Source organism: Peromyscus eremicus, chromosome X (assembly GCF_949786415.1).
Source record: "Peromyscus eremicus chromosome X, PerEre_H2_v1, whole genome shotgun sequence".
Classification (NCBI taxonomy): domain Eukaryota; kingdom Metazoa; phylum Chordata; class Mammalia; order Rodentia; family Cricetidae; genus Peromyscus; species Peromyscus eremicus.
In genome coordinates, this window is record NC_081439.1 from 16,114,413 (window position 1) to 16,126,830 (window position 12,418).

At 50.8% G+C, this 12,418-nt stretch overlaps 1 protein-coding gene and 1 pseudogene across 1 annotated transcript in view; both read left to right on the forward strand.

Moving 5' to 3' along the window:
- Positions 1 to 550: 550 nt before the first annotated feature.
- Fgd1 (FYVE, RhoGEF and PH domain containing 1) overlaps positions 551 to 12,418 on the forward strand; it is a 44,091-nt gene continuing 32,223 nt past the window's right edge. The window contains exon 1 of the mRNA XM_059250430.1: positions 551 to 878. Within this exon, the coding sequence (XP_059106413.1) occupies positions 572 to 878 (307 nt within the window). The 5' untranslated portion in view covers positions 551 to 571. The remainder of the gene's footprint in view (positions 879 to 12,418) is intronic.
- LOC131900267 (U6 spliceosomal RNA) lies at positions 5,792 to 5,885 on the forward strand (annotated as a pseudogene).

The following is a 12,418-nucleotide window of genomic DNA, read 5'->3' on the forward strand; positions in this document are numbered from 1 at the left end:
ACGCGCGCCTCCCGGCCACGGCCGTCCTCTCTTCCCTCCTTCCTCTCCTCTCTCCCCTCCCCTCTCCTCCGCCCCCAGCCTCCGCTGCGGCGGGAGGAAGAACCCTTCCCGACCAGCCCAGAGAACCCAGGTCGATTCTCATTCCGGGCGAAAGGAGAGACCCCCGCACTGGGATCCAGCTGGCCGCTCGCCCCCGGCCACGGAAGTGACTGGCGGTCCATCGGGAGAGCCCGCGCCTAGCGCAGCCCCCGACCCTCGCCCAGCCGCAGCCGCATAGACAGCGCTCCCCCGCGGGCCCCCGGCCCCGCCGAGCCCACTCCCCGCTTGGGGCCAGGGCCGGCGATGCCTGGCGCGGCAACGGCAGTGGCCGCGGCTGCTGCTGCTGCCGCCACGGCTGCTGGCCGGAGCCCGGGTCGGGGGCTCCAGTCTCCGCAGTGGGGCTGAGCCCGCAGCCCCGCCCCCCGAGCCTGAGGCCGCTGCTCCGCCGGGCGCCGGGCCTTCTCCGCCCGCGCCTCCGCCCCAGGAACTGGAGCCAAGCGGGGAGCCCGGGCCCCGCGCCCAGGCCCGGACCATGCATGGCCACCGAGTCCCGGGGGGCCCTGGGCCTTCGGATCCCGAACGCTTGGCGGCGAATACCCCTGGCGCCGCTCCACTGGCCTGTGCCGACTCGGACCCTGGAGCCTTGGAACCCGGACTGCCGGTGCGCAGGGGCTCAGGCTCGGCTCTTGGAGGCCCTTTGGATCCGCAGTTTGTCGGACCCTCGGATGCCAGCCTGGGAGCTCCTCCAAGCTCCCGGGTCTTGCCCTGCGGCCCTAGTCCACAGCACCACCGGGCCCTGCGCTTCTCCTACCACCTGGAGGGCTCGCAGCCTCGGCCTGGTGAGTGATCCAGACAGCATGGGAACCTGGGCCACGGGCCTGGTACTGGGAACGGGGTCTTGTTCCAGGGCTTGGGGCCGACGTGCTCACCCTAGCCCCTTGGGTCCCCTCAAACGCTATTCCTCCCCCTCCGGCAGCCTTCAGTCCGGTTCTTTCAGCCTTTTGCTCTTTGCTCTTGTCTGTCCCTTGCGCCCTCAATCCATAAGACTCCTTTCTCTTCCAACTGCTGAGGCTAACAGGAGAGGAAGCACTCCCAAGGAAAGGGGGCAGGATTTCAAGGCAGCAATGGGGATGTGGTTGGGGGAATAGGAGAAAAGAAGTCTCCCACTAGCTAAGTGCCTACATTTGTGCATGGCACTGAACTGGGTACTTTTACGAGGATTCTTGTTTCAGCTTCAGGAGCCATCTGAAGTGAATATCATCAACCACATTTTTAGGGGTGTAGATAGAGGCTCTGGGAAGTAACTTGTCCAAGGTCACACTGTCATTATGGAATCCGTGGTCTTTTTTGCTTCCCCAAACTGAAGCTGGAGAGTAATGCCAAGCTTTCTACTTAAGTGATTTCCCCCTATACTATTCAGTAGCCCTGAAGTATGAGAAAAAGAGAGAGGGAGATGGTGGACTGACCCTAGATTGTGCTCTTGCTAGGTGTGTGTGGCCAGAGTACAAGGGGGCGGGGGAGAAATAGGAGATACTGATGAGAGAGAAGGGTGGAGATGAGCCTGGAGGAAAGGACTGAAGGGGCAGGTAGGTAGGAGAACAGAAAGGTCAGAAGGGAGAGCTGCAGGGCCAGCAGATTGTTTGGAAAGATAATCAGGATGGTTGCTTGGGTTTGCAGTGGTGGAACAACTCCAGGTCAGGCTGGGGCCACAGACCTGGATGGGCCTTTTCATAGCCCTGAGTATCTGAGCAGCCTAGCAGAGAGAGCCTCTAGGATAGTCTCACGTGGGCCTGAGTCTAGGAGCCTTGAAGGAAGAGCAGTGCATACCCGCCCTGTCTTCACTGCCACTGAAGGAGGTGCTGGGCATCTAGCTGTCTCCAGAGCTCCTATCTCAGCTTCCACAGGTCACTAGGACTGTGGCTCAGTACCAGGTAACCATTAGTGAAGCATAAAACATGGGCAGGATGTGCCTCTCACTGCTGTCTGTTGTTTGGATAGTTATGGAACCTCTGGGAGATTTCAACCCCCACCCACCCCTCCACCCCCCCACATTGTGAACTGGAGATGGCCAGCTGACAACCCTTTTAATGCTCTGCTTGTTGCTTCTGCTGGCTTTCCAAACTCCCCTGGACACATGCTTCGGAGAGGGGGCTGCTCCTGCATACTGACTTTATTTTAGCTCCTCCCTTCAGATCCCTGAACACCCACAACTCACCCAGTGCAGAGCTTTTGCTCTGCCTTGTGCCTGCTAACCCTTCCCTCAGCCCTCCACCTGGCTTGCTCCTCATCTTTCTGGGCTCAGCTCAAATGTCCCCTCTGAGAGACCTTCCCTGACCACTTCTAAGTAGGGCCCCTCTTCTGAATCTCCGTCACAGCTGCCAGTGCGTGTCTATCCTTACATTTAATACCGGCTGAAAGTCCCCTCTTATATATATGTGTCTACTTGGTTATGGCTGTTCTTATGCCACCAGAATGTGAGCTCCTTGAGGGCAAGGGGTTTGTGTCTGTTTTGTTCTGTACTGTATACCTAAGGGACTAGTGTAGTACCTAGTATATGGCAGGCACTCAGTAAATACTTCTTCAACAAACGTCTGAATAGATGGTAAGGAAATACACAGTAGACCCTCTGTAACTGTTGCCTAAGAGGACACTGAGTTCCCACTCAGCAAATACTCTTGGTCTGGGAGTCAGTAGCTAGGAAGGTCTTGACCCTTGGCCTCTGCCCTCTCTAGTCAACATGGAGTTGATACTGAGCTTGCTTTTCTACTCCACCAGTTAGTTCTTCCAAATTCCAAAGCAGAGTGCCCTTCCCAAACCATTCTCTTCTTCTCCCCAAATCAACACAGTGTTTTCAGGATCCTTTGCCCCAGTTAAGTCCTTGCCTCTATAATAGCATGATGGGCGTCTTTTATTTTTTTTAGCTTTTTTAAATTTGGATTTTTGAAACAGGGCTTCTCTGTAGCCCTGGCTGTCCTGGAACTCACTCTGTAGACCAGGCTGGCCTTGAACTCACAGAGATTTGCTTGCCTCTGCCTCCCGAGTGCTGAAACTAAAGGTGTGCGCCACCACTGCCCGGCAGGTGTCATATATATATATATATATATATATATATATATATATATATATATAATGTTTTTTTAATTTTTAGGACAAGAGATTTCTCTGTGTAACAGTCCTGGCTGTCCTGGAACTCACTCTGTAGATCAGGCTGGCCTTGAACTCACAGAGATTTGCTTGCCTCTGCCTCCCGAGTGCTGAAACTAAAGGTGTGCGCCACCACTGCCCGGCAGGTGTCATATATATATATATATATATATATATATATATATATATATATATATAATGTTTTTTTAATTTTTAGGACAAGAGATTTCTCTGTGTAACAGTCCTGGCTGTCCTGGAACTTGCTCTGTAGACCAGGCTAGCCTTGAACTCAACTCATGGAGATTCACCTGCCTCTGCCTCCCAAATGCTGGGATTAAAGGCGTGCACCACCACCACCACCACCACCACCACCACCACCCGGCTAGGTGTCTTTTATTTTAATAAAAGGTAAAGATTGGGAATAAAAAACGGTGTCAGGGAAAGACTTGCTATCCCATCTAGCCATTCCTAACTTACTGTATGACCCTGGATGGATGGCTTCAGTTCTTGGTGCCTCGGTTCCCCTCATCTAGAGAACGATATCTAGGAATCTGTAAGATTCTTGTTTGCAAAGCCCTCAGCCACTGAGGACTTAAGAATAAAGTATGAAGAGAGAAAACCCTTCTGAAGAAGAGGCTGAGGAATTTCTCAAGTCCTGACAAGGCGGGCACTGAGCCATATGATTCACAGTAGCATGGGTTGTGAGAGGCCCGCCTCCCCCTCTGCACAGCCAGCCCAGGGGTAGGCACAAGTGACTTGCTTCTCTCTCCACAGGGCTTGCCTGTAATTGGCTCAACATGGGCAGGATTGGTGTATAAGAGGGAGAGCAGGAAGGAGGGAGAGAGACACAGAGATACAGAGAGAGACAGAGACACAGAGAGACAGAGACCTGAACTTCAATGGAAGGGCTGGAGACATTTTAGTCCACATGTTAAGCTATTCATGTGCCTGCTGACTTCCTCCTTCGTTCTCCTGAGGCTTTTATTGAATCACCAGCCTTTGGTCCCAGTGGCAGATCCCAGAGCAGCAGGGGGTGGGTGGTGTGAAAATAATAATTATGTCTTATCCATTTGAAGAGCTCTGAATTACCTCTGGGCCCTTTCTTTTTGTTATTCTGTCTAGTTTCTGGTGGAAAGTGTTATGCTCATTTCCTAGGCTGATGAAGCCCAAGGCTTCCTTGGGTCACTGGGATAACCAAGTGAGATACCAGACAGGTTGTGGAGAGGGTTAGCGAAGGGCTTCCCAGTGTAGGGTTATGCATAGGGATTTGGAAGAATCCTACTGAATCCTCAGAACTGAGGCCCACAGTGTCTTCCCACATGCTGGGGGTTGGCGAGAGCTTGGGGCCTGACCCTAGGTCAATCAAGGGAGTTGGACTGGATGCTAGGGCCATTTTGTTTGTTTGGTTGGTTTGTTTGGTTTGGTTTTTGGTTTTTCGAGACAGGGTGTAACAGCCCTGGCTGTTTTGGAACTTGCTCTGTAGACCAGGCTGGCCTCGAACTCACAGAGATCCGCCTGCCTCTGCCTCCCCAGTGCTGCGATCAGCTGTTTTGTGGGGGGTGAGAGAACAGCTAATGAAAGTAGCAGAAGGAACTGGTTCGTTCTTGGTTACATCTTTAGAGACTCCAATTGTTCAGTGCTGCAAAGTCCCTAGACACTGGCTGCTTCTGGGCTTTCTACCCTCAGTAAGCAGTAGAATTCTTTGTTGACCTTGAAGAGTAAATGTCATTCTCAGAGCTCCAGAGTCTTGGAGTTAGAATCCAGGAATCTGGTTTCAAAAAAGATTCCCAGATAAGGGACAGGTGGAATGGTGCATACCTTTAATCCCAGGCAGAGGCAGAAGGATCTCTGGGTTCCAGGCCAGCCAGGACTACATAGTGAGACCCTGTCTCAACAACAGCAACAAAAGATTCCCAGGTGATTTTGGTGCATAGCCTAGGGGTAGAAAGAAGCCAGGCTTATTTTCCGATTGAGTCAATGGAGACTCAGAGAGGTGGTGATTCAGCCATGGTCCTGTAGCGAGTGAGCATTGTCTCTGAAGTCTTCTTCCTAGAGTCACATATGAATGTCCTTCAACTCACTCCAAGCTCAGAAAGGAAGCATGGGTTTTAAGAAAGAGACTTAATCCCTTGCCCCCATGTACACAAACACTGGGTGCCTCAGTTTACCTTTCTTTCCTGCTTTTTGTGATGGCTGACATTTGACTATTGTTAAGTTGGAAGACAGTTGAGGTTCTGGAACTTTGGGCATAGGAAATTTGGTATCAGCAGTGCCCAATGCAAGCCTCCATCCTGTCTCAAGGGAAGGGACTTAGAAGTATGTCTATTATGGCTCATAGACCTAGAAAACATGGAGGTCAGTTCAGCTAGAAGGTCTGGTGTCAGCAAAGAAAAGCAAACACGAGGCACTGATTAGAGGCACTGATTAGAGGACCAGTACTGGGGAAGAGTGGAGGGATAAGGCTAGCAAAGGGACTTTGTCCTGAGGGCAAGCAGGCTGGTCGAGGGCTTATTCATGGGGAAGTGATGTGCTTAGGTGCTGATGTTTCAAAGTTTCATTAAGTGCACATGGAAAATGGATGGAAGGGATTAAGAGTAGAAGTGTGTGCTTGCTTTAGCAGCATGTATGCTAAAATTGGAATGATACAGAGAAGAATAACATGGCCCTGTGCAAGGATAACAGGTTAATTCAGGAAGCATTAAGCCAGGCGGTGGGGGCTCACACCTTTAGTCCCAGCGCTGGCCTGGAACTACAGAGCCAATTCCAGGATAGCCAAAGCCACTTAAAGAAACCCTGTCTCTTGCTGGGCGGTGGTGGCGCACGCCTTTAATCCCAGCACTCAGGAGGCAGAGCCAGGCGGATCTCTGTGAGTTTGGAGGCCAGCCTGGTCTACAGAACGAGTTCCAGGAAAGGCGCAAAGCTGCACAGAGAAACCCTGTCTCGAAAAACAAAACAAAACAAAAAGTGGAAGTGTGCGGAGGGGACAAACTTGTGAGTGTCATGTATTTTGTGAAAGGTGATGGTAGCGTAGGTTAAAGTTGTAGCAGGTGGAAGGTGGATTGGAAGAACATTTAAGTTCCAACATGGACAAGCCTTGGTAATGGCTGTAAAGGTCAAGAAAGGAGGAAAAATTCAGGATGGTTTGGGGTAGTTTTCTGAAACCAGCTATAGTGACCTAGTGGATGATAGTGGAGCCATCTACACAAGAGAAGGAGCCAGTTTAGGGGAAAGTAATGGGTTGTGTTTGAGACTCGCCCAGTTTGAGACCTAGGAGGATAGCTAGGTAGTGATGGTCAGCAGACATTTGGATTTAGGGTTATAAATCTCCAGAAAGATTTCTATGTGAGAGATGTTTGGGAGTGTTCACCACCAACATATACCGTAAATCACAAGGTGGCTCTAATGCAGGGTATGAGTCTGAGGTTCTGTTGCATCCTTGAAGACAGATGCTGAGGTCAGTAAAGCCACATTCTGATAAGTCTCTTTGTGTGTGGCAGCTTTAAAAACATTTGCATGGGGGAAGAGACATGGCTCAGCGGTTAAGAGCACTGACTGATGTTCCAGAGGACCTGGGTTCAACTCCCAGGGCGGCTGGTGTCTGATCACATCAGGATTAAAAAAAAAATCCATTTGCATGGAGCTGAGACCTATTGCACACACATTGAGAATAGCTGGCTTTTGCAAAGAACTCCTGAAAGGTATATCACACATTACCAGAAAAGTGTTTGTGTGCCTCCTTCCTTGTTTTCCATGGTGAGGGCATCTGAGAGGCCTCAGGAGGTTTGGTTTGGTTTGGTTTCTTGGAGGAAAACAGAGGGGTCTCAGGCTAGGAACAGTGGTGAGCTAGGTGGTGAGGTTTGCAGGATTTTTGGAGAGCCTAGATTTGGGAAACATCTTAGATTCCGTTCCTAGTCAGCCGGAGCTTTTCAATTAAACAACAAAATGTCAAGACTGGGCAGGTAAGCAAAAGGGCTTCCCCAGATTAAAGGAATTGTAAGTTTCCAGTGTAGCTGCATGGCACTCCGCTCTTCAGCCCTTTCAGATGTCCTATCCAAGGAGGGCCCAGTGAGGGCTCCCTCCTCCCTCCAGAGTGAGTGACAGCTAACAGTACCCTACACAGACATAAGCAGTGGCTTTCTGCAGCCAGTTAACTAAATGCCTTAGGCAGATGTGGTGCTGGCCAGACGCTGGCTGGGTGGGGCTAGGACCTGTCTGGAATGAGGGCAGGAAGCATAGCCTGTCGTTGGCTAGCCTCTTGGATTTCAGTTCCTTAATGCAGAGAGAACAGACACCCCTCGAGCCACAAATCCAGCCCTCCAGGGCTCTAGTGTCCAGTTCCTTCAACCTGGAAGGCATTATACCTCCAGAATACCTGGCGTCACGGTTCTAGGGTGTCCACTGACGGGACCTCAGCACTCCCGGACCTGCCATTGGTTCCTTATCCTCACTTCCCGTCTCCCAGCTTTAGCTTCCCCATCTCTAACATGGCTTATCCCATTTGCCTGGGCTATCACATGACAGCCATAAATACTCGGTGAACCTCTAAGAGAGAAAGGTGGGGAAAGGAGGCTGTTTCCTTAACATGTGTGTCGAGGGCCTACAGTGTGCTCAGCTTTGTGAGGTGTGCTGAGATATGTCCCTGTCCTCATGGAGCTCACATCTAGCAGGAAAGACACGCTGCAAGTCATTCCCAGCACAGGTGTTTCAGGGACACATGGAGAGGAGGCAGGTGACACATTAATGTTCAGACCTGAAGGATAATTAGATGTCCAGAGGTGAGAAGACGTGGGCAAAGAGTTCAGGCTGCAGAACGAACGACGTGCGCCAAAGCCCCGGGCGGAAGAAAGCACTTTCGAGGAATAGACAAGAGGCCATTGTGGCTCAAGGATGGGTGTGGGGCAGTGTTCATGAGCTTAGGCCTTTCTTGTTCCTCTTTTCTGGAGTTCAGAGTTCACCCCAAGGCTAGAAGAAGCCTGGCTGGACTATGGAGAGTGAGGGCCCTGAGGATGGAGGGAAACAGAGACTGGAAGCGGACATCGTATGGACTCTAGAGCTACTAAAGGGCCCCTGTCTGCAGGACTTGGGAGTTGGTTGGTTGTGTGGGTTAAGGAGTGGTGGAAAAAGGTCAGTCTGTGACTTGGACCGCTTGGGTGAATGGAGGTGCTTGCTGTTCCTGGAATGGGAAAGGCAAGAGGAGGAGCTAACTGTTGGCTGGGGTAGGGATGTTTATTGTTTTTAGGATACACTGGGTCTTAGGAGCCCCCGACGTAAGACTTCATCTAGAACAGTGTGCAACAGGCACCAGATGTATCTTCCTGGGCCCCAAAGTAAGGACAGGATGTAAGTCACAGGTGTGTGACTAGAGCTGCCAGGGCACAGTGGGCTATCCCGCTGCCTTTTCCCTTTCGGCTGTCTGCCCCACTTCCTGCCTTATGCTTCACAGTGGCCCTGAAAGGGAAAGGGTTAAGTCGCTGAGCAAAAGTCTGCTCTGGAAAGTGGGAAAGGCGGGACTGGCAGGGCTGGCCCCTGGGAGCTGCAGCTGGCATAGAAGCCCTTCCGCTAGCCCATCAGGCCAGCACTGCCTGCCGCTGCAGCCGCCCACGCTGCGTCCCTTGCTTTGCCTTCACCTTCTCTGCCCCCCCTCCAGCTTCTTCCTGGCTCCCCCAGCCCGGGCCTCCCCACCTAATACATTCCAGGTGTAGGTACAACCCCTCTCACACTGCAGGGCAGCAAGGGAGGGAGTTAGGGAAGGTGGAAGTCTCTCTCGCTGTGCGTCTTTTAGGGTGAGTTTCCCAGTCTCTGGGACTTTCTCTCTCTGGAGAATGCCTTCCGGGATCTTTGAGCCCTGTCTCTTGCAGTGATGGGGAGAGCCCCCCTCCCAGACCCACGTCTGCTACCTTGGAAAGTTTCCTGTGGTCCTGCTTCTCCGTGCCTCAGTTTTCTTAACTATAAAATGCCCTGCATTCCCACCTCTTAGGGCTATCGTATGGATTAAATGCCACAGGCAAAGCCCAGAGGCCCATTGTAGCCATGTTCAACAGATGGCCCTCGCCTGCCATTTTGCCTGCATCCCTCGGTGACTTCCATGCCCCGTGCAGACCACCTTGTGTCCATCTCCATTCTGACTTGTCCCATTTTCTGTCTTTCCTCTTATATCTATCTGGGTTTCTGAAGGTTTCCTGCCTCCTGCTTCCTTGTCTTTTCCCCAGAATCTTTCTTTATTGAGATTTGTTTGTTTGTTTGGGTTTTGAGACAGGGTTTCGTGTAATCCAGGCTGGCCTTAAACTTACTATGTAGTTGGGCTGGTCTTGAACCCTTGGTCCTTCTGCCTCTTGTCTCCCAAGTGCTAGGATTACTGCCATGTACCATCATGCCCAGTTTTCTTTTTATAGCTTTTCCTCTCCTAACTCCTCTGTGTATGCGGTTCTCAGATTGGACCAGGCTTCTAGTGGGTGGGAGGGTGGATGCATTGGTTTTAGGGGGACAACCCTGGGGTCAAGACAGGGGTCAGAGGGATCATCCCTCTAGTGGCTTTGTCCTCATTGGGAGGGTAATTCCAGCCAGCGTGGCAGCCCCAGCACTGGGTAATTACTGTCCCCAGTGCTCCCAGCTGCAGCTCCACTCCCTTCCCTTCCTGTCCTCTGAAGTCCCCAGCTCCTCCCAGGGGTGGAGCTACCCCCTCTGTCCAGAGAAGACCAGAGGAGGTGGCCAGGCCTTAATAGCAATCAAGCAGATAGAAAACGGATGGGCCACGTGTGCTCTTCGGTGGCAGTGGTCGGTTTCTCTCTCTCTCTCTCTCTCTCTCTCTCTCTCTCTCTCTCTCTCTCTCTCTCTCTGTGTGTGTGTGTGTGCTCATGCGTGCCTGTCCTCTTGACAGTCTTTGTCTCCATGGGTTGTTTTCTGTCTTACTGTTCTTTCTGGATGCGTGTGTCTACGTTTGTCTGTGCATCTGTATATGTGCATGTGGGTCTTTGCATCACTGTGTGCTGTGTGCTGTAGATTATGTCATTTGGCTCCGTCTTAGCCCTGGAAGTTTCTGGCTGCTTCTCTGTATGGGTCTGCCTGTTTTATCTGTTTGTGTATCTGCCACTATGCTCCCTTAAGTCAGTGTTCTAAGAGTGTGGCTGGGGTAGCAGATGGGGGTGGCGGCCTGCATCTTTTGGCATTTCCTGCCAGTCCTTCCTATTCTGGAACCTTCTTGCAAACCCAGCACACTCTACCCTTTAGTCATCTGCTTTCATCATCTGTACACCTTTCCGGGTATCTACCCTTTTGTCCACTTTTCTTGTCTGTAGGACCATTCTGAGTCCGTCTGTGTATACAACAAAAACACACCCTATTCAGGACAGCTCAACTTAAACCACCTCCTTTATAAAGTTGTCTTCTTCCTCCTTCCAAGTATGATTTCCTTCCCAGTTCAGCAAAGCCCCACGGACCGTGCTCTGTGACTACACACAGACACACCTAGGATCCAGCTGCAGCTCAGTTACTCCAGCTGTGGAGCTTCAAGTCCACTTTGCTGCTTTATGCCTCCCTTTCATTTCCTTCCTTCCTGTCCTCCCTCTCTCACTCCTTCCTCTCTTCCTTCCTTTTCCTTTTCTGTCATTTTTTTTTTAAATGACACGTTCTCACTGTGTAGGTCTGGCTGTCCTGGAACTCATTATATAGACCGTGCTGACCTTCAACACAGAGAGCCGCCTGCCTCTGCCTCTCCGAGTGCTGGGATTAAAGGTGTGTGTCACCACCGAACCTCGCTGTACCTGTCTCTTTATGTATACAATGGAATTAATAGCTCATAGAGTTATTAGGAGCATGTCAACATGATGCCCGACCTAGAATAAACGTTCACTAAGCATTTGAATTTCCATACCTCATAGCATCTATTAAGTAGCAGCTTAGTGTAGTGCCATTGGTAGTGTGCTTGCTCAGTGTGCTTGATTGGCATGCACAAAGCCCTGTGTTGGGCGCCCCCCCCCCCAGCACCGCATGAACACCCTGCACTGGTATCTATCTGTAATCCCAGCACTCTGGAGGTGGAGGCAAGAGGATCACTAGGAGTCCAAAACCAGCCTGGACTACATAGTGAGTTCCAGGCTAGCCTCGGCTACAAAGTGAGACCTTGCCAGAAGAAGAACAAGAAAAGGAGGAAGAGGCTGAGGAGGCTGAGGAAGAAGAGGTCCCTGCTGCAAGGTCAGACATGTACTCTGTAGATGGAGACGGAGATCATAAGCTCAAGGTCATTCTGGACTACATAGGGATTTTTGAGGTCAGTCTAGGCTAGAGACCCTGTCTTAAAAAAAAATATGACAGCTTAAGTTCTAGAGAATTCTATATATTCTTCAGTCCTCAAAAGCAGATTTCAATTCAGAGACTGCCTGACAAATATTATATGAAATAGCTTCCTTGACATTCTAGGTCCAGAAGAGGCTCGGCCCTTTCAAGAGTTGGGACAAGGAGCCTCTGAGGCTGCTACCCAAGGGCCAGAGCATATCAATATAGGGTAAACAGCAGGGCTGGCAAGGTGTTTTAGTGGGTAAAGACACTTGCCTTGAAAGCCTGTTGACCTGATTTCACCCCCAGAACCCATGTAAAGGGGGAAGGAGAGAACTACCTTCACAAAGTTGTCCTCTGACCCCCTCTATAATAATAATAATAGTAATAATAATAATAATAATAATAATAATAATAGATTAACAAATTTAAAAAGGTAAACACCGCAGGTATAAGAGGCCTAAATAACTACTTAACATGAAAAGCCACAAGTTGCCCTTCCAGTATTTTTGTTTCAATTGGCCTGCTCCCTTTTTTCGGTTTTTCGAGACAAGGTTTCTCTGTGTAGCCCTGGCTGTCCTGGAACTCACTCTGTGGACCAGGCTGGTCTCAAACTCACAGAGATCCGCCTGCCTCTGCCTCCCGAGTGCTGGGATTAAAGGGGTGCCCCACCACTGCCTGGCAGCCTGCTCACTAGGGGATTCCATATAAAACTCTTGAAATATTGGAAGCCCTGACATACAGGGCACTGTTCCTGTGAGGATGGAGGGGATGATGGTGTCTGTTGCATTGTGAGGCATGTGCTCTATAGTTTACCTAGTTCCCACCGCTCCCTATTACTTTATCCTGTCGTCTTCTACAGAAAGCTCCTCACTTCACACAAGGGTGCACCCTTTATAGAAAACCCTTCACAAGAAAAAAGTTCCTCTGTTTTATGGACAAGCTTTCTCCCTTGTCAGTCTTT